The 19,813-nt window shown below is 33.3% G+C and overlaps 3 protein-coding genes across 3 annotated transcripts; 1 reads left to right on the top strand and 2 right to left on the bottom strand.

Moving 5' to 3' along the window:
* Positions 1-3,425: 3,425 nt before the first annotated feature.
* LOC148627466 (S-methylmethionine--homocysteine S-methyltransferase BHMT2-like) lies at positions 3,426-8,973 on the top strand. The gene is made up of 7 exons (XM_088573644.1): positions 3,426-3,660; positions 4,140-4,330; positions 4,950-5,144; positions 5,433-5,544; positions 7,027-7,202; positions 7,711-7,792; positions 8,332-8,973. The coding sequence occupies exons 1-7, from the start codon at positions 3,648-3,650 to the stop codon at positions 8,604-8,606; spliced, it is 1,044 nt and encodes a 347-aa protein (XP_088429770.1). The 5' UTR covers positions 3,426-3,647; the 3' UTR covers positions 8,607-8,973.
* A 684-nt stretch (positions 8,974-9,657) lies between these two features.
* Positions 9,658-16,162, bottom strand: LOC148627465 (uncharacterized). Its single transcript, XM_088573666.1, has 6 exons — positions 15,729-16,162; positions 15,256-15,364; positions 14,095-14,240; positions 12,053-13,632; positions 11,452-11,521; positions 9,658-10,193 (listed from the first exon to the last, which is right to left on the bottom strand). The coding sequence occupies exons 1-4, from the start codon at positions 15,763-15,765 to the stop codon at positions 13,184-13,186; spliced, it is 741 nt and encodes a 246-aa protein (XP_088429792.1). The 5' UTR covers positions 15,766-16,162; the 3' UTR covers positions 9,658-10,193; positions 11,452-11,521; positions 12,053-13,183.
* A 150-nt stretch (positions 16,163-16,312) lies between these two features.
* On the bottom strand, positions 16,313-18,605 carry LOC148627464 (uncharacterized). Its single transcript, XM_088573653.1, has 4 exons — positions 18,475-18,605; positions 17,818-17,926; positions 17,291-17,424; positions 16,313-16,950 (listed from the first exon to the last, which is right to left on the bottom strand). Exons 1-4 carry the CDS (start codon positions 18,512-18,514, stop codon positions 16,448-16,450), a joined length of 786 nt encoding a protein of 261 aa, XP_088429779.1. The 5' UTR covers positions 18,515-18,605; the 3' UTR covers positions 16,313-16,447.
* Positions 18,606-19,813: the final 1,208 nt, after the last annotated feature.

Raw genomic sequence — 19,813 nt, 5'->3', positions numbered from 1 at the left:
TTATTCATTATTCAAATCTTTAAAGTTTTTTTTATGTTTAGGAGATTTCTACGATGGCAGAATGAGGCCATGGGGAAAATATTTTTATGTTGTTCGAACGACATAAAATCTTGAGGTAACATCTTAATATCTTACAACATCCCACATTGCATTCCTACGCTGAGCCAACGTTGGGCTAACAGAGTAATATAGTACCTTTGACCAATGTTGGGTGTTCAACTTTGGCCCAACTTTGTAAGTGCAAATAGAGCCGAGTATAGGCAACGTTGGCCGAACGGAGGCAAACGATAGTCCAACGTAATGCCAACATTGAACAAACAATTGTCCAAATTGAACACTGAGAAGTAGTTGGACCAACGTTGGCCCAATTTCTGCCCAATGTTAAACCAACCGGTCTGACAAAGGTTTCCTCTAAAATTTCAAAACAGAATTATACAAATTGTTACAATTAGATACGTCAAAGAGTGCTTATGTTAATCACTTATTAACACAAATGAATTCAAATTTCCACTCACTTGAACATATGGATTTTTCTCAGTTAGAATATGCCAATGATAAGATGATCATTGTAAAAAAAATAATTTATCCTTATCAAGAAAAATCTGTTTGTAAAATTTACAAATTAACAAGCACTGGTATACTAGATATTGAAAATTTGCAACTTTTTTGCATTTAATAGAAATTAATATTTTGAAAGCGAATACTTGTTACATTGATTGATATAAAACATGCAGTTAACAAAATTTGTGGAAAGAGTTATCAAAACTTTAGAAAAAAACAATAAAATTTTATTTTTTGTGTCCCAATATTGGGCCAAAATTCTACAGACTTTGAAGGCATGATGCTGTATTTTGAAACTAACATGCTTTTATAATTTTTCTATACTTTTTGTTTCCTTGAAAAGTAGTATACATATCTGATTTGCAAATATAATATATACGTACGAGGTGAAATTTAACACTACAAAAATGCCAAAAGAAAACAAGATGGGCCCACGTTGGGCAAACTTTGCATCTCGGTTTAGATACAACACTATTATTTGCTTGATATGCCCGGGTTTGCTTTCTTGTTTTACTTTCCTTAAAACCGACATACATCATTTTACATCAAGAATGATATGAATGATGCTTTAACATCATTGTTCCCAAAGTTATTTTGACGTTGGTTCAATGTTGGCTCACCGTTGGTTCCGTGTTAATCCTACAATGTAAACGATTAGAATTTTAGTAATCGGAAATTGAAATCTAACAGTACTCTCAAGTACAAATCTAACAGTACTCTCAAGTACAAATCTAACAGTACTCTCAAGTACAAATAGCTTCTACAAACACGTTGTTAAACAGAAACATAAAATACAGTGATTATACTGGGTATAGAAGGGTCAACATTAGTCCAACGTTCTGCCAATGTGGAATTTTTGAAAGGAATGAAAATATTCAAAATGTCAAAACGTCATGTTAAACCATTTACGTGTGAAATAGAAACAATTTGGTAAAAATAAATTAGGAAAAATATTTTCCATAACCACTCACCGCCGCATTATGCCAAAGATGGGTCAACTTTGTCTTGAGTGAACGATAAAATTATGTTGAGGGAATGACGTAATATCTTGAGGGAACGACACAGTATCTTAAGGAAACGACATATTATTTTGAGGGAACAAAATAAGTTGTTGTGTGAACGAAATATAGTTTTGTTTTTGTATTTTCCCACCACTTTCCCAGGTGGGGGGGGGGGGGTGGGTGTGTTGAACGCTCACAAACATGTTAAACCCCGTCACATACTTTATGAGCCTAGCTGTCATTGTTTTTTTATGTACATTGTTATTCGCTTTCCTTTACCATCGATTTCTGAGTGTAGGACAATATATGAGACTGACTCCACAGTGTCTGTAGTATCCTTTATCTCAAGTTCTTTGGGGGTAGATGCGATGTATCAAATCCCCAAAATTAGGATTGTTTAAAGATAATTTTATCTATAGATTGGTCGATTTTTGTCTTTTCTGCTCATCATAGAAAACACTGTGCTGACCTGTGACAGTTTAATTGTTCGTTGCTTAACAATTGGTTGATGTCATTGCCAATCAAACCACATCTCCTATTTTTAAAGTTTCTTGATGGAACGATATAACTATCTTGTGGGAATGACATATACCGTGTTTCGGGAACGACATAAAAATATTCACATGGCCTCATTCTGCAATACTGAAACGATGTTAGAGAAACTGGCCTTGAAGGCTTCCATGCGGTCTACTTTGTTTTCGTTTTCCGTCCGACATCTTATAAGACAAGAACGTGTGCGGTAGTATATAGTATGTCAAAGAATAATCAAGGGAACCAAAGTTATAGCGGTAATCAAAAGAATGTTATCCAGGGACAAAAACCAGACATGGAAAACAGACATACAATACAAAGAACATAAAGTAACTAAAATCATACACACAAAGCAACAAAAGCAAATAAGCAACTCGGACTCCACTAAAAACTGGGAGCATGGACCAGGTGCATCGGTAGGGTAAGCGTTCTCTGATTTTCTAGAAACACCCGCCGAGTTGATCATAAAAATTCAAGTCCGGGGTAGACAAAAGAGGAAAGGAAAACTATGACACGTTGAACAAATCAGTTTTCATGGCGCAGATGGATACACCGTAAGGATCCACGAGTTCATGATGACGACCATAGAACTTTTGTAGCAATGACTTCAATCTTGTAGCAACATAACCCTGCTCCAGAAGCCTATTTGTTAGAATTCTAGCGCGATACAAAAAGTCTGAGTAGTTCAGCAGGTGCTGAAGGGATGTTGCCACAGATGAAAGGAAAGTTGACAATTCTGAATGAAAACTCATCACGTTTGCCGTATAGTTTTGTCAATAGCTTACTTTACCATCGATTTCTAAGTGTAGGACAAGATGAGAGATTGACCTCACAGTGTCTGTAGAATCCTTTATCTCAAGTTCTTTGGGGTAGATGCGATGTATCAAATCCCCAAAATTAGGATTGTTAAAAGATAATACGTCATCTATATAGCGGAAACTGAGATTAAAGGAACTAGCTAAATGATATTCTTTCTTTCGTATCAAATCAGCTATAAAGTCAGCCTCAAAAGAGTGAAGGAATAGGTCAGAAAGTAGAGGAGAACGAATTGTTCTCAATGGAAAGCCGACCGTTTGTTGAAAAAACGCGTCAAAGGTCATGTGGATACGAAGGAGAACTAGGTCAAGTTAAAACATATCGTTGACAAATTTCATTCGTTGAAATTAACTTCGATAGGTAATTTTCCCGTAGAATGAAAAGTCTATGTATGTTTTTGTAAACTAAAATAAATATTTTTAAAAAAAATTTTTTATAATAGTAGTTTAGAAAATTGTTTCGGGTTATCCTTCTTCTCCCGGTTACTTGTGACGTACATAAATATTCAAGGTAGTTGGTCAATGTGTTTTATTGTGATATGTGTATGTAACACGTCACTAGCAAAGGGCTTTCAGGCGATAAAGCGGTTTACAAAGTTCATAGCCAGCTCAGAAATTTTACAAAACAAAAAGCACAGCGTTCGATAGTTACATCGTATATGTATACATTTCATATTTTTATCGTATGAATTGATTAGATAAACTGAGGTCAGAATACGTGTACTAAAGCTTTGTGAATATGCCGAAGAAAGGTATGTTGTAAATAATTGTTATGAATATACTGTATATCGATACATGTTATATTTTTGTGATTGCAGACAATTAACAATTAACAGCCCCGAAAAGCATGGAAAAGGCAACCGTTTAATGCAACAGACTTACTTGCACATATATAAAATCTATAAATATAATTACGTAACAGTCGCTGTCCTGGTATTTTCATATTATGCTACTTAATCCGACAGCTATGCAGTCAGTGTATATGAAATAATTTACTTATAATGCTTAAGCTTGTACGCATAGTTAATTCATTTATATTTCCAGTCACTATTGTTCGCGTTCGCCTTCCTTGTCTCAACGAGTCAAAATATATTTTGCCATTTACCGCCTCTAACATTGCCGGAGTAGAGACGGGATAGTACATACTTATTGAACACCCTTTGACAGTTTAATTAATGCAATGACCCCTGGTAACTTTTATATATATTTAAAGACTACATTATCATTATAGGCTTTCGTGAGCGTCTTGCTGCTGGTGAAAGCATAGTATGTGCTGAAGGATACCTGTTCGAGTTTGAAAGAAGAGGCTTTGTTCGTGCTGGTTGTTTTGTTCCAGAAGTTGTTTTGGATCATCCAGACCAACTGAAAGCTTTACATGAGGAGTTTGTCCATGCCGGAAGTGATGTCGTCGAGGCATACACGGTATTCTAAAATGAATTCTCACATAAGATAATCCAATGAAGGTGTGTGTAATTTTTGTTTCTGCTATACGTATATAAACATGTATGTAACAGTGTAATTAGCAGACCACTTGATCAAATGTAAGGTTATCTTTTTTACAGAGAAACCAATAATTTGCTGAGATGTCATATTATGAACGTCAAATATATACACACTGCTAATGCAACTTCAATTAACGAACATTTTAAAATTGAAATAATGATAATTTTTATAATGTATAAAACTGGACATGGCGAACAACTTCGCAGTTGAGTCTGGAATTGATTCAAAATTTCCACATTGGTGTCCACAGTCTTGATTATGTGCCAATTTAGTTCCAGAAGTACGGGATGCGTGTTTACTTCTAGTTTTATATATGCTTTATTTTAGATTTATTTATGTCATCCTTGTGTTTTTTCCCTGTTTTGTTTTAGTTTCGTCTTTGTCCCTTTTCCAAAATACGTATCCTGTAAAATGAGCGACTCTCCTCGAATCAATTTTTTCTGGAACAATATAGGAAAGAAATTCTCTGACTTTCTTCGGAAGTTAATGCCTCTTTGTATATAATTATATACGAATGCTCCTTTTTTTATAATTCCAGTACTATGGTCATCGTGCTAAAATGAGAGTCGTTGGCAGAGAAGACGAATTAGAGACCTTGAATTTTAGGGCTTTAGACATAGCTAAGGAGGTTGCTGACAGAACTGGAACTCTTTTAGCTGGAAATATATCTAATACGACAATCTTCAACAAACATGATCCGAAGACTTTCGACGAAGCAAGAAACATATTTAAGGTACAGTACAAATATTTCATATGTATAAAGTTATTATCCCGCCCCCCAAAAAACCCCAACATATTAGCATCAGTTCAAGATAAGAAATTTGGCGAAAAAAATATATGCAATGAAATTTAAACCAAGAATTTGGCTTTGCTCGTTTGATTATGCAAAATTAATATTTGGCAGGCCGGGCTTGACAAAATACAAACTACTGTACTGCTTAGCAAGGGTCATGTTTTATATTACCATGTTGAATCGTTACTGAATAATTTCGTAATATAAATATACCATTCCATACTTAAGGAACAAATAGAATGGGCTGTGACTAGGGATGTTGATTATATAATTGCGGAGACATTTCCAGATTTTGAGGAGGCTCTTCTTGCTCTCCAGTGTATCCAGGAATATGGAAAAGGTAACAAGGCGCATACTACTGACAAATTATTATTTTTACACTATAGTATTATTTTTCGACATCTTGAAATACATGTTCATGCTTTTTCTTTCTTTTTGATGATAGATTCGGATCAGGTCCCTCTCGTTGTACTTAAAATTCGTGATTTGAATGAAATGTGAAAGGCTTAAAGAAATGTTCATTTATATGTTAGAAGCTAGAGAGGTTGAAACTTAACACCTGAATGTCTTTGATATCATGTCTGGCCTTTGCCCTTATCTAGCTTATCGTATGAGTAATATATCAGCAAATTTATTCGGGTTGAATTAATAGTGACTATTTGTTCTCGCAATGTGACTGACTACCAAGGTCACACCGAGGACATGGAAGCTTTTCGTGGTATTTTCATGACCCTGAAATTTCTTAAATTTACTATTGGTTTTTAATCAATTAAACCCGGACACTTTAAAGTTATTTTTACAGCCGCACCTGAACAAAATTCATGAATTCTGTCGGAAGTCTGTATCAGAAAAGATAGATCGTTTAGATCCTTTCGTGGTGATGCAATTTCGGACACAACCTTAATTTGAAAATGAAGCAAACTGCGTACATATCAAAATGTGATAGTACTATATATATATATATTTCAAAATTCCCAACGATGTTCCCTCCGCGTGACTCAAACTCGAATAGAAATATAGCTTTCGCTGGCCGGGTCATTCCTCCTCGTAGGATTAATCTAGGTCTGTAACTTACTACACGGTGTATGGTAGTACGGGACAGTTCATCTAGGTGTTATTATGTAGGATGAGGATCAAATTAATGATGCATGTCACAACAAATCAATATTATACAACGTCTCAGAATGTGACGACTCTATTCACTACACTGCTCCATCGGACCAAATTGATACGGGGAAGATAACGTAAACTAATAGAAGGGTCTGAAAAATTCCCAACGATGTTAGAACTGTCAAATTTGCAATTTATTTGTCGTTCCCTCCGCGGGACTCGAACTCGTACCGCTGTGACATCTATGGCAACACCGCCTGCACTAAGTCCAGCGCCCTAGACCACTCGGCCAGCTAGGCTATATAAAAATATAGCTTTCGCTGGCCGGGTGATTCCTCCTCGTAGGATTAATCTAGGGTTGTAACTGTAATTTGACAGTTCTAACATCGTTGGGAATTTTTCAGACCCATCTATAAGTTTACGTTATCTTCCCTGTATCAAACTAACTCGAATTCTAGTCTGCTTGTTTGTTATATATATATGAGTGAGTTTCCTACCAAGAAATAAGGAAATGTGGTAAAACCCATGAAAGAAGGTGTTGTTATAGTAAGAAACTTTTATTAAAATATTGTTGACCAGCCAGAACATTTAAAAATCTGCTATGTAGCCTAAATTATTTCAATCAACGATCGTTGCAAACAGGAATTTAAACACATGAAATCAGATACAAATAGCTTCATCATCGCACTTGATACATATTTTTATGATATAGTTCCAGCTGTTATAACACTATGTTCCACTGAAAGCAACCTTACCCACGATGGTATACCGCTTCCAGAGGCATGTAGAAGGTTAGAAGAAGCTGGTGCTGATGTTGTAGGTCTGAACTGTAGCAGGGGACCTGTCACCATGCTGTCAGCAATCAAAGAAGTTAAAAAGGCTTGCAAGGTGACGATAATTCCTTTACATGCTGATGTTAAGAAAGAGAAGTGTGTTTGACAGATTGCTGTTTGTTGTATTATTATTCAATTACGCCACTTCCTTTTGATTATAGATCCTTGTAGTACATGTATTGGTAGTTTTAATTCCCAAGCCTGGTTTTTTTATTTGACATGTATAGGTTGATCCTTCGTTGACTATTCACAACATAAAAGAATTGTTTACGAGCAACTTAATTATATATTAACTTAGCTAGCCTAAATGATATTATATAAAATCTGTACGATACCGGTTCACGTATTATACGTTTATTTCGTTGAGTTCTAACGCAATAGAAAAAGAACGGATATGGTGAAATGTAACTAATGCACCAGTATATAACCTAAATACAAAATAGTTAATACTTTCAGAGATCACCAAAAGTATTCAATAAGTGTACACACATTTAACTAAACTCTGGAAGGCCCCGACAACAAAGTAATAAAATAATTATAAAAGTTTTGTTTATAAAATACAGGGCCCGATTGCAGCACTTCCAGTTGTGTATGCCACTACAGAAAAGGAGCCGACGATGCAAGCTCTCACGATCCCAAACACTGGTATGTAATTCTGTATTTAATGTAAACAATAACACTGACAGCATTTAATGCACTAAGAACTTGCAAATTTTAAAACCAACTTAGATGAACAGTATTATAATAAAAAAATAGTTCACTTGGCAAGCCGTATTTATATTTATTCCAATTTTAAATATCTTTAATTGTTTGGTAGATATCTTCCATTTTTATAAGATATATTATACAATGTGCATCTTATAAAAGATATAAGATATCTCATAAAGTTTTTGAAATATCTTTTCTTAAAACCGTTAATAAGATATCTTATTAAATATATGAGATATCTTATAAAGGATATAAGATATCTCATAAAGTTTAAAAGATATCTTATAAAAAATAGAAGATATCTACAAAATCATCTACTAATGATATCTACCAATTGAAACATAAGGAGTTCCATACTTCACAGGTGAGGGAGTATATCTCGGAACCGGCGCTGGAGTTCGTAGAATGAAATGATGTTGTGTTGCGTACTATTACAGTTGCTGCCTTTAAAATTTTTTTTCTTCTGTCTTCAACAGGGAAACCAGCTTTTCCAGTAGACCTTCCAGCAGTCGCTTGTACAAGAACACAAATTAGAGAGTTTGCAGAGGAGGTAAAAGCGTTAGGAATCCAGTATGTTGGCCTGTGTTGTGGAAATGCGTCACATTATACCAGAATATTAGCCGAAGTTTACGACAAGAATCCGGAAGCTGCTAAATTTTCACCTGATATGAGCCAGCATTACGAGTTCGGTGACGACAAACATAGGAATGACTATTATAGTAATCTGTTTGAAACAAAACTTAAAGAATAAGAATTGACAAAAGCTCTTTCCTTTTACTACATGTATTTTTTTTATAGATGCAGTGGTAAAACGGTATTATTGTTATTATCATGGGTGCATCCTTATCCCTTGCTTGGCTTAATTTAGTTCTATGAACCGAGGTGTTTATGCTAAGTTCGCAGTATATGGAGAAAAGGCGTATTCTATAGCACATTCCACAAGTTACTGCTGACGCTTTATTTGTTTCAATAATTTCTTAAAGCTTCCAGACGGTGCTTAAAAGTTATACGGTGCTGATTAACAAAGAACTTTTAACTCGATTATAAATTATATGACATGTATGGAATGCTTAATGTGTTAATTATGTTATCTTGTTGAAATAAAAATAATTACGCAACTATCTGACTTTTTCTGTCAGTAAACAACGTTTAATGAATGTATCTTTGTCATTTAGCATTGTTAAGGTTACACTGGTTCGACAGTAGACTTTATGTCTATTTGTTATATTACAATTAGCAATTAATAATTTAAATAGTATTATTAGAAAATCGCAAAAGTTGGGGTATTTTAGAAGTAGCGTGAAGCATCAGCATATTGTTATCTACCAATCAATGTACTCTTGTTTTTCAATTCATCGAATTGTGAAAAGAAAAAAAACGAAATCCCACGGATTCTGAGAAATTGTGATTCATCTGAATTAAGTTCCCTGGGCAGTCACGTGAATTCAATCGGAAATGCATGTATTTTTCGGATGTACATCGTCATTTGCTACCAAGAAACATGTAAATCTGTGATTATCATGTGATTTCGCTGGTCGCACGGAATAGATATTATTCCGCCATATTTTTTCTTAAAACATCAAAATCCAATGTTTGAGCTGCAGTTAAACATTTTTACTTCTTTAATTTAGATAAGTTGTCATGTATGTGGGGATGTTATAGTGTAAAAACCTAATTTATTAATTCGTTTCATATTACCCCCTCCCCAAACGACTACAAAAACAATCTTAATCCAGAGTGCCCGTAGCCCAAATTTGCCATGCCATCTGCACTCGAATTCTGTTGAAAACAAAAAAAGAACATAAACAATATTCGCTTTATTCTTTATCACGTACAACTTGTTAAAATCTCTCTCGCACGAGCTTTCAATGAAGCCCATACGATCAAGTTCAGATTTTCCCTAAGGAATTTTCAGTCTTCATTATTCAAGTTTATTTTTCACTTACGGCTTATTCCAATCTTTCTCTCATGGGTTTGTTATGAAACCCTTACTATGCATCAAATGTAGATCTTCACTATCAAACTGTAGTTGATGCAATTAAATTAAAATCCAGTTTCCGTATTTTTGTCGTATTTCTTGAACGTTAGATTCATGGTGAATATTTAGAATGAATTAAAAAATATTAGATTTTTGTCATCATGAAGATCCTGAAGCGAAACACCACACTCTATCACAGATTCGGTCATGATTAAACTCATTTGTACATTGTAGCATGGCTTGTTTCAGACAGATGCTATTGTGTTCTCCTTGGATCGTCTCTTGTATATTATCGCCAATGTAGTCAGTAAAGCTACCAGGAAGGAAGTCACAAAAATTGCTAAAAGGATATTCCATTCCCTGTAACGAACATGAAAATGTAAAATGCATGGAAGACGATGTTTTTTTTCAACTTTTTTTTGATCGATAGAACATTGCAATAATGAATGCCAAAAAAATGTTGACCAATAATTGGTTGACATTAGGGTGCACTATACAGTTACATTTAGGCGCACTGTTATGCGCACCAAGTTGAGCCGGTGTAATTTTGTAATACTTAAAACTACAATGTAAAAGTTGAAATTTGGTGGATATATTGTTTAGATGTAATTTACACATAGACAGATGTAATATATGTAATGGTAAACAGGTGTAATTTAAATGAAGAAAGGTATCCGCAATATTTCAGCTCTGCCGTATTCAATTCTCTTTCACAGCATCATTTGGCTGATTTTCAAAATACATTCTTTGCACGAACTTTAGGAATAAAATTGCGAGAAAATGAATCGAAAAGGTGTCAATATTTTTTTTAAAATTTATGTCCACCTCCGCCATGCATGCTTTCATCCTGTGCTAGTCTTTAAGTGCCTGATATTTTATAAAACATAGTATTTGGGAAGCTACCCTGATTTGTACTAGAACTCAGTAATATTACCATGGATACTGGATTTTATGACAATAATCACAAATTTACTTATAAATAACTTGAACCTCTACACACCAAGGATTAGAAAATTATGTAGCTTTTTATGAAAAAAAAAACACATGAAATTTCTGTGGACTACCTCATAACAAAATGAGACAAAATTTTCAAAATTGACCTAACCGTATAGTACTACCTAAGGACGTCGTACTATTAGTCTATGAGTCGATGGTTTTGCTTGTTTGTCCCCTTTTCATGGACTCCAAAAAGTTTTCGAATTATTTGCTTCATTTGATTTTTTTAAACGACGAAAGATTTTCACTCTAATATTAAAACAGATAGAAGGGAAATTTTAGTCTGTTATGCCACGGAAAAACATAACTTTCAGCTAAGGACATATTAATGAATATTACTCCGTTCATCTTTGTGAAGAAGGGATAAGTTTTACATTTTTTCTAAACTTATTCTAACCAAGCATTTGTTCAATACTTTGAAATAATTGACAATTTATTTGTTACCTTACATGCAATTTAAATAAGAAAAGATTTTTGTATTTAAAATATCTGGACATTCCGTAGAAAAGCTATCGTTCCTGATGTGTTAATAATCATTTGCTAGATGTATGAAAACAAGGATATTAAGTATGTAGATATTTACGTAGCATGTCCTAATAAAACAAATTATCCATAGACTTACGAGACAAACGATGCCGATCTGTCTGATTTGACGGCATTATCCTTCTGTTTCATTGCGTGGATGAAAACGCCTACAAAAGAGTGAGTTCAGATCGTAATTTAATATATTAAATATATATATAAATACCTAGAAGTCAATGTCATTGATCAACTTCAATATAAAAGTCAGTTACACAGGCAAATATTTTTCACGTGAAATTCATGTTAATCGAGCTTCACATGGAATTAACGTGATTTTCACGTGAAATTCACTTAACATTAATTGCATGTGAACAATTCACCCAAAGTTCACGTGAACTCTGTCGAAAAGTTAAATTGCTCAGTTCGGGAGGAAATCATGTGAAGTTCGTGTGAAAATCATGTGAAATAATTTTGCTTGCGTAACCCCCCCCCCCCCAAAAAAAAAAAAAAAAAAAAAAAAAAAAAAAAAAAAAACCCGCGCGATTTGAATTATTTTACAACCTTTGAGATATATGTTTATGCAATGAGACAAAGCATTTAAAAAATCTTGTCTTTCAGCATCATATATTAATTTCAAAGTTGGTTATAATGTTTGGAATTGAACTTTCTGTGCTTCTGAAATCTACAATAGCAGTACGTACCCCTCAGACGAAGAAGCAACAGGAATTCTACTATGCCCATAGTGTACGTCTTATGTCTGTCATACAGGAAAAATAATAATTCAGTATTTTATTATCAACAGGATACAGTAATATAGACGGAAGCTATATAGATCATCCTTTAAGTGGCATATAAAAGTTTTTGATGTTAATATTTGTTTGTATGGTTTGACTATGTATACTGTCATTACAAAATAAACTAGTCAAAGGGATAATAAAAAAACTACATACCAAGAGAAAAAACTATATATCAAGAGAAAAAATCTTCATCAACATAAAAAATTTTAATGCTCATCATCACACTTGTAATACATTAGTTTAACGAAACATTTTTTTAAACATCGTTTTAAACAAAAATAATAGAATCATGTTAACAGGGCTAGATAAACGCAATACTTAGGGATACATTGTATATAAAGGGCAAAAAAACATTGATGCTGGCATTAGACACTTTTAATATAAAGAGAGAGAGAGAGAGAGAGAGAGAGAGAGAGAGAGTAAAGAAACATCCATTAAAAGTAGAAGCTGTGAAGTGTCGATAACTAGGAGAATAGAGGTTGGTCAGTTTATATACGTTATATCTATCTCCTTTGTTTAGTTATTTAAAAGTGAAAAATAGCAAAAACTCGATTCTTGGCCTTCAGAGAAAAAAGCTGCCACAAGGATCTACCTTCACTTTCGATCCAATGAAGAAGAGTTATACGATCAGTCATTCAATTGAAAGTTTCTTTCTAAAGATTTTTAAAACCAGCAATTAAACCAAAAATAACCATTTTAACCAAATACAAACGTTAGTATTGTCAGTATGTGAGATAAAAAAAATCACACATTCACAAAGAACCCCTCCCTCAAAAAAAAGGAAGAAAAAATGACTGAAACTGAATAAAAAAAAATAAATACAGAGGCAATGATTATAAAGAAGAACAGTATATATTTATTGGTTGGGGATAAAAACTAGACCACAAAAACAGACAAAACACCATTGATTACACAATTTGCTCAAAGAATACACAGACTGAAAAAAATGAAAAATGAGCAACCCGGACTCCAATAGTATGGAGTATGGACCGGAATCACACTACTGAAATGAAAGATATAAATGCATTCTTCTCATTACAAATTAGAGTTTTCATTTTCAAAAAGTGTTGGTAAGACTTCTGTCGTTGATTTTGTCGACTCGCCACCAATGTTTTTAGTCGGTAAACTCTCTTGGTCTGTTACAAGGTTGTTAGTTGTAGTATTCTCATTCTCAGTTAATACGTCCCGATTTTCTAAATTTTCTAAGTTCCCTTCATGGTTGACTGACTGTTCAGGAGATACATTTAGTTCATTGTTTGCACGACGTGCTAAGGAATTAGTTCTATTTATCCCAAACGACAATCTTAGTAGTGAACCGAGAGAACTCAAGCTTCTGCGACCCTCTGAACCCGTACCACTGATCCGAGCATTTTCAGGCGATCGAAATGAATTATTTTCCCGTGGAAAAAGGTCACTGTATCTAGGTGGAAGATCAATCTCACCACTTATGGACAGGTTTCTATAGTTTTCAATGTTAGCCCGTTCTAGTAAGAAAAAAAAAATAAAATAAAATAAAATAATAATAATAATAATAATAATAATAATAATATATAATATAATATATAAGCATAAATTAGACATTTTTCTAGTTACTGCACTGTTTGACCCATACAAATACTATTAACGTGGTGCATTACTGGTTCTCACATGAACCATGATAAAACATTACTAACTTTGAAAGATCTAAGGTTGGTTGTTAGTCACTGAAACATGAACATATTTCTACTTAATCTTGTACACTATTTTGGACGAAATATTTCACGCTTCAAACATCTTACTGACGCAAAATCTGTAATTATCAATTATGCTACAGTTCGTAAGCTGAAACAAGTGAAGTGTTTCTTTTCTTTTTGTGATTTCATACAAATAAATTAGAAATACCTCATTTGTTTGAAAATAAGATTACAAAGCCGACTTCAAAGAGATGTAGATATTTAAAAGCACACCTAATCTCTGGAATATTCTCCTCTCTCGGTTTAATAAGAAACGTCTAGAGTGTCTGCGTTCTACATAACACACCACAGCACAGAAAACCAGCAAAAATATTGTGACCACAACTCCAACAAATATGGCTATAATAGCTCCGGAATCTCTAAAAAAATACTGATTGATAACCGGTGGTAATCATTTGAATCATTTGTCAAGTATTTAATAAATTCAATAATAACCTGTTTCAAATTTGAAACCGCTTTACGGCCATAAAAACACCCAAAACGACACATTATTATAACTAAAAACTGAACAAGACAAACACCAAAATAAAAAAAAACAAACAAACAAACAAACAAAAACGTACACATAACAAACACCAACAACAACAAAGTAAAGTAGATATTTATAAAATTGGAATTTTCCACAAGCATTTCGCTATGAATGTTTTTGTTGGTTTGTAAGGTTGTTATTATAATTTAGCACTGGAACTTGAAAAAAAAGAAGCAAGTGTGGGCTAATGCAAATTGCTTATGAGGGCATATGAAAACAGAGTTGTTTTGTTTGAGGAAGCATGTGAAACAGTAACTACTTATATTACAGATCCACAACAAAGTCATAGTGAAATATGACATTTTGCAGTATGTATCAATTTGTTTTACAGCATTCAAAGTGCGTGCTTAGCATTTGTTTCCTATTAACGGATTATAAAAACGTGGAAAACTAAATTAAAAGCCTTAAAATGAATGGATACCTTCATAGTCCTTGATCTTTAGTGTTGTTTCTCCTAAAATCTTATGTTTACATTTACCAGTACTTGAAACATCAAAATTGAAGGTTACAGGTATAATTGTCCTATGGGCTTTGTAATTACGTACAATTTTGTCACTCTGGTTACTTAATTCTAACCTTTTAATTAAATACTGGACTCATGGGCGTTTATAAGTTTTCTAATATCATTTCCTCAGAGATATTAAAATGACCGACTATAACTGAAGCGAAAGACCAGGACAAAGGAAACGTGGATATGAACAATTATCAGAGGCGAAAGAGACCATTAGTGAATTGAATAAAAACTATGTACATCGACTAGGTGTATATGTACCTCTGCCTTTGCTTTTCTAACAAAGTTACCTATATTACACCTGATATAGAGTTGAAGGTACTAAGGTACTTACAGACAACATGGCTGACTTCCGGTTCCACAACACTCCCCAGGACATACAGTAGATAAAGAATGTCCATCTATGTCGTCATAGTAACATACTTCACTTGCTGATATGTGAACTGCAAAGTGTGATATTCGTATACACAGATATTATGTTCAGAGATCGAATCACATAATTTTTATTTTGTTTAATACAAGGTTAATACATGTAGATCTAGTAATATTTTGTGTAAATCGGTACGGGGTTAAGATGCACTCTCATTTAGTTCTGACTTCATTGTTGTGCACTTATTGTCGATGACGATTTCACTTTATTATTTTCCAACTTTGACATTTTTCCAATGTTTGTTACTTGACCTTTCTGTATTCAAACAAATCTAATAAAAACATTCGAAATAAAACAAAAATCAACGTAACTCCCCAAAAGCTCACCCTCTATAAGCGTTATATGTATAAGAAAAAAAGCGTTTACAAATAACTCACCAATTGATAGGAATACCAAAGATAAAATATTGTACATGGTAAACCACCATTTTATTTAATAATTACAAAATAAATGTTCCATCATGTTTTATCTAATAGGATTATTTTAGTATCCTTATGGTGTGTACAAAATAGAAGAAAAGTATTTCTCAAAGGATGTGTATTTCCTGGTTCAGTCAGCTATACATGTACATTGTTGATGAGATTATATATATGTGATATTGACGTAACAATTAATTTTGCACGTTTGTTATTATCAAATTTTCCCTGTATTATACCACTGAAAGAAATTTTTTATTTAACTGAAGTCTAACAAAAAATCGGAGTTTAAATGAAGAGTAAAGATAAGGGTCACAAAAAGTAATGTATAGAAATTCTTTTTTAATCTTTATTTTTTGCTATTTTTTCATTTTTTCTGTTTGAGAACATGCACCCATCTGTAGATTTCCTTATTTGCTATTTGCTATATAATGTACTAGTTTTTAGATCCATTGTTTTACTATTGTTAATAGCAAAATTCATTAGCTTTAGTAAAAAACAATTAATGAAATGTAAACAGATTGGCACTCACACATACAAACACATAAAATACAGCTGTTTTTAATTTGTAAGATTTTTCTAAACCATATATTAGTAACACAAAATGCAGTCTACCGAAAATGATTCTATCCTTATGTCCTTAAGTACACACACACTTGACTTGAAACATATATTTCTAATTACTCGTCAATTTTTCCATTATCAAACACTTTCGGTAATTGTGTGACGATCGATGACATGAAGCTAGAACGGTCATTGTTTTCAATTGCTCTGCTCGAGTCTGAGTTATTTCTCATTCCGTCGCCATTTTCTTGTCTTTGCTCATTAGTATTATTTGCTTCGTTAGAAGATACTGTACGTCCGATAGAACAATTAGATAGTCTGCGTTGATGTCGTTGTTGTGTAAAATCTGCTGTGTTGTTTGTTTGACGCGGAACAGCCGGGTCGCTCTGAATTGATGCTGACGATGGTCCCCGTTTTATACCTCTTCTGGTGCCACTGTTTCTATTTATAGAAGTAAGACTCCTATTTCCTTCTGATTTAGGACGAGTTCTATCTATTGAAGCAGGTTCTGACGTATTTGCTTTAGGATAGAGGTCGCTATAACGAGGGGGTGTCACAACCTGACCATTTTCCAAAGTATTAAACTCATGGAACTCATTTGAGATGCTTCTAATTTCAGCTGTAGAAGAGAGAACGAAAATATTAAATTGACAACTGAATATAATAACAGATTTGTTTCACCAGTTTTATTCTTAGACATGAATTGCCAATTTCAGAAGATCTGCAGTGTATTTCAGCTAATCAAGTATTCTTGTCGATATCTCGAGACGACTTTATGTTCAGTAGAAAATGAATTAACTATTACATAATGCACAAATTTCGTCTTGGACCCTTTGGTGAATAACCGACAATATTCGATTGTTGCATATTTGATGTCGTGTTTCCTCTTAGTGTTCTCATGTGTGTATAAAGACAAACCAGTGTTTTTTGGTAATTCGAGCATTTATCGTAAAACTTACGCACTCTAGGTCCCAAACTTGCGAAATTCCCTTTTGACTTAAAGCTGTGGATACAGCATGCTACCACACAAACCAGTACAATCAGGATACAGATAATGGCTCCAGTTGTAATAGCCATTATGGAACCAGCGTCTCTGTACGTGGAATAAATGTGATATTCTTTCTTGAAATACTTATTTGATATAAAAGGAGTAAAACTAAGCCAATAATGAAAAAAAAAACAACAAACAAACAAACAAAAACAAAAAAACACCCAAAAAATAAAACAAAACAAAACAAAAAACAACATAGCATTACGTAAAAACAAAAAAAAAACACTATTTTTTAAAGTTTGTTTCCAGTACATGTAGATTTTTTTTTATGTAGTCGGATTACAACATTAACAAAAGTGCTTAAAGCACAGGTTACTGTTACACTGCCGTTATTTCATATAGGTTTTGCTCAGATCTTGCATGTATCATACTGCTGAGCAAATTAAAAGACTTAATATACACGTCATTGAGCTCAAATCATTAAAGCACACTTACGGACAGCAAGGGTTGCTACTAGTTCCACAACAACCTCCATCACAAGGTACTATTTTCCCGAACCTTGTCCCATCATCATAGAAACAGTTATCTGCGCTGACAAAATGAGCTAGATAAAAAAAAATGGACGCCATTAATGATTTAGTATATTGAAGTATTTTTTTCAAAAACAAAACAAAACAAAACAAACGAAAACAAAAAATAAAAACAAAATAAAAAAACCCAGATATTTTGTAAAATGCATAGGGATACAACAGGTTCATTAGTACATGTATATGCCTGTAATTGATCTGCATAAAAGAGCATAAACATACAATTGGAACAAGTACGAAAACAATAAATTTCAAATAAACGTCAAACACAAATACAGAGAAATTGTTTCAGTTGCAGGTTTCTGCCAGAAATCTATCAAACTGTCTGTCTTGGTCCAGGGTCATCACATCTATGTGCTATATAAAATAATGCCTTGATCCAAACCATGTGTAATCATTTTAATTTGTAAAATGATTCTTAATCTTAACAGAAATCACCAATTAATGAAAAAAACTAGTTAAAGACGCCTACCCGAGACTATAAACTATTCAAACAAGCCTACCCGAGAGTACAAACTAGTTAAACAAGCCTATCCGTAACCATGTAATATTTAAACAAGCCTACCCGTAATTATAATGGCTGATTTTTTAACAATGTCCACCATATTCAAATTATTATGTTGATATTTTTTTTTTATTTTCTATTAGACAGATTAGTGTTACATCCGTAAAAATCATGTGATTTTTCACGTCACGAGTAGATCTACATGGTCGTGTATATAGGGAGATGATTTCCGGTTTTTGTGTCTCTTGTAAAACATGTTTGTTATATCAATTCTAAGGAAATGATAGTTGTAGTCATAAAGCAATTTCAAATCCGTTATCAATCTCTATCCAGAGGTATCGGTCCTTGCTCTCCCATCTAGATGAGCAAGGACCTATACTGACCCATATTATTGAAATAAAGCCATACAACTTTTTATCAAAGCGACAACAATGTCAAAAGACCAAGTAAAGAAAGTTTAAAAGATTGAACAATATTTTATCCATAATTTATCAATGTGTAAAATCGGACCATTCACTCTCAAAACAAATTAATTTACGTGAGTGAATGGTCCTATCTTACATATCAATAAATTCTGGTAAAAACAGTATTTAAATCCCAAACTGAAATAAATGTTCATTTTTTGCTTTTTGAGAAGCTCATTCAGTAAAATTAAATACCGTAATTCACATTACAAACGGCGACATTCATACAACAATGTGATGTGATGTTGTCAATTTCAATATTCGAAATAAATCATCGTAAATAATCAGAGGTTACTGATAACCACAGTCTTTCAAAACTGTTGTTTTTTATTCGATGTGGAAAATGAATGGAATAAAGCAGATAATACTGTTTCACGCCTTTAATTGGCTATAATTTGTCGAAGAGATTACAACCATGTTTGTTTACGATATGCACATGGAATTTACACTGTTGTTAAATTGATATCGCTTAAGCCGTGGAAGGTGAACAACCAATCATAATACATGCAAAAGACATAATTTTGCTTAATTATTAGATCGGAATTATCATTAAATCCATAAATCTTCATACATTATATTTTTACGGTAGGCATTTCTGTATACAGATCTGCATCATTTAGAAAATCATACGTAAACCAAAGTAAGAACGACAACTTCTACCAATTTCGTACACAATCTACATATTTTTTTTTTTAATTTCAAAAGTGCAATAATCGAATGACAACTGAGACTGGTTATGTGGTCTATAAGTGTTTCAGAATTAGAAATGAAGTGTGAATTTGGTTGGTTTTTGACATGTATGAATCCCCTACTGTCTGATGTTTATAAATATTGCTCAAGTATTACAGCTTCCTGTTAACGTTGTGGCAGTGTTGTGATCCTGTCAATAGTGTTTCAGTTTATATTTCTGGGAAATAAGGGACTACAATGGACGC

This window comes from Perna viridis, chromosome 1 (genome assembly GCF_037379345.1).
Source record: "Perna viridis isolate PV_CMFRI_1.1 ecotype Kerala chromosome 1, ASM3737934v1, whole genome shotgun sequence".
Lineage (NCBI taxonomy): Eukaryota > Metazoa > Mollusca > Bivalvia > Mytilida > Mytilidae > Perna > Perna viridis.
This window is presented reverse-complemented; position numbering and strand designations above follow the sequence as displayed.

Excerpts from the sequence above, each read along its gene's own strand:
- LOC148627466 (XM_088573644.1), top strand. Across the intron at positions 5,145-5,432 it reads AAGCAAGAAACATATTTAAG|GAACAAATAGAATGGGCTGT; the intron begins GTACAGTACAAA and ends TCCATACTTAAG. Across the intron at positions 7,793-8,331 it reads TCTCACGATCCCAAACACTG|GGAAACCAGCTTTTCCAGTA; the intron begins GTATGTAATTCT and ends TGTCTTCAACAG.
- LOC148627465 (XM_088573666.1), bottom strand. The coding sequence starts at position 15,765 with ATGTACAATATTTTATCTTTGGTATTCCTATCAATTG. Across the intron at positions 15,365-15,728 it reads TTTGGTATTCCTATCAATTG|TTCACATATCAGCAAGTGAA; the intron begins GTGAGTTATTTG and ends CACACTTTGCAG. Across the intron at positions 13,633-14,094 it reads GAGAATATTCCAGAGATTAG|AACGGGCTAACATTGAAAAC; the intron begins GTGTGCTTTTAA and ends TTTTCTTACTAG.
- LOC148627464 (XM_088573653.1), bottom strand. The coding sequence starts at position 18,514 with ATGGTGGACATTGTTAAAAAATCAGCCATTATAATTACGG. Across the intron at positions 17,927-18,474 it reads ATCAGCCATTATAATTACGG|CTCATTTTGTCAGCGCAGAT; the intron begins GTAGGCTTGTTT and ends TTTTTTATCTAG. Across the intron at positions 17,425-17,817 it reads AGTAGCAACCCTTGCTGTCC|AGACGCTGGTTCCATAATGG; the intron begins GTAAGTGTGCTT and ends TTCCACGTACAG.